General features: G+C 43.6%; 1 protein-coding gene across 1 annotated transcript in view; it reads left to right on the forward strand.

Annotated features, from left to right (window-relative positions):
• UNC13A (unc-13 homolog A) overlaps positions 1 to 1,692 on the forward strand; it is a 67,412-nt gene that overhangs the window by 40,242 nt on the left and 25,478 nt on the right. Inside the window, exons 22-23 of the mRNA XM_004384506.1 lie at positions 398 to 497; positions 700 to 834. Of these exons, the coding sequence (XP_004384563.1) occupies positions 398 to 497; positions 700 to 834 (235 nt within the window). The remainder of the gene's footprint in view (positions 1 to 397; positions 498 to 699; positions 835 to 1,692) is intronic.

The following is a 1,692-nucleotide window of genomic DNA, read 5'->3' on the forward strand; positions in this document are numbered from 1 at the left end:
TCAACTCCAACTCATAGTGACCTTAGGTATAACAGAAAAAAATGTTTGGCCATGTGCCATTTTCATGATCATTGGTATGTTTCAATCTACTGTGACCACTGTGTTTTTTGAGCACCTTCCAACCTGTGGGGCTCATCTTCTAACACTATATTGGACAATATTCTGTTGTGATTCCTAAGGTTTTTATTGGCTAATTTTCAGAAGTAGATCACCAGGCCTTTCTTCTTAGTCTGGAAGCTCTGCTGAAACCTGACACCATGGATGACCCTGCTGCTATTAAAAATACCAGTGGTATAGCTTCCATCATTACAGCAACATGCCAGCCACCACAGGACAACAAACTGACAGGCTGTCTCCCATCCTTTCCCAGCCCTCTTCCATAATCCCACTTCTCTCATTACCAACAGAATAACTTCCCAGCCAGCAGCCCAGAGAGACTTCAGGACCTCAAATCCACCGTGGACCTTCTCACCAGCATCACCTTCTTTCGGATGAAGGTAGGAAAGGGGACCCAGACCCATTAGCTCTACAAGGAGGCTTCTGGATTCTCCAGGACTCCCAGCTCCCAGAACAACTAGCGTTTCTCCTGAAGACTAGTGCATTTTCCAAGTAACTTCAGACTGCAGAACCCCTTGTAGCCACTTTCTGGGCACCTCCTGTCCCAGCTGTGTCCACCTATGCCTGTCTCCCTACCTCCAGGTACAAGAACTCCAGAGTCCACCCCGAGCCAGCCAGGTGGTGAAGGATTGTGTGAAAGCATGCCTCAACTCTACCTACGAGTACATCTTCAACAACTGTCATGAACTCTACAGCCGGGAGTATCAGACAGACCCGGTGAGGACCCTGGATGGGGCAGAAGGGAACAGTGGATGCCAACCAGACCCTGGCCCATGTCCTAGCTCTGCCCCTTCCCAATTGATTTAACTACCCTAGACCTCAGTTTCTTCCTCTGTAAAATGAGGGTCATAAACACACATCTCAGTATTAGGGAGAAGATTTAATGAGATATAAGCTTTAGGTAAAATATAGTTAAATGCTTAGCACCTGGCATACAGTAGGTGCAGAGTAAATTCTCTTTGAGTTAAGCTCAGTTGAGTTTGGCATCATATAGTGTACCTGGCATAGAGTTACTGTTCAGTAAATGTTGAGTTGAATTGAGTTTCTTGAATATACTTCAACTCAATTTATTTGAGATCTTTCAGCAGACATTTATCTACACATACAATGTCCCAGGGCTGTAAATAAGGTTTCAAGGAGCTTGTAATCTAGCAAGAGGGAAGGATACACAAATTGGAAATTTACAACCCAGGGTGATTAGTGTAGGCATGGGGAAGCACAGGAAACTGTGGGAACCAGAGATGGCCCCTACTCCAACTCGGGCTTTCAATAGGTGACAACATAGAAAATGAATTCAGATCAATTTGATTTCATGCTGTTCATTTACATTCAGTTGACTTGAATTGACGTTAGTCATTTTTTGTTTAACTGAGTTGAGGTGAACTAAATTAAACTGGGTTGCATTTAGTTCAGCCGTAACCAGTTCAGTGTCACTTATTTCCATTTGGTTCACTTAAGTTAATATGCTAGTTAGAGAGCAGAACTGAGTTGAGTTGAATTAAACTGAATGAAAATTCAGTCGTTTTCATTCATTTGCCTTGAGTTGAAGTTGCTCTTCACTGGGTTCAGTTGGCT

Source organism: Trichechus manatus, unplaced genomic scaffold (genome assembly GCF_000243295.1).
Source record: "Trichechus manatus latirostris isolate Lorelei unplaced genomic scaffold, TriManLat1.0 scaffold00122, whole genome shotgun sequence".
In the NCBI taxonomy this organism is placed as follows: Eukaryota; Metazoa; Chordata; class Mammalia; order Sirenia; family Trichechidae; genus Trichechus; species Trichechus manatus.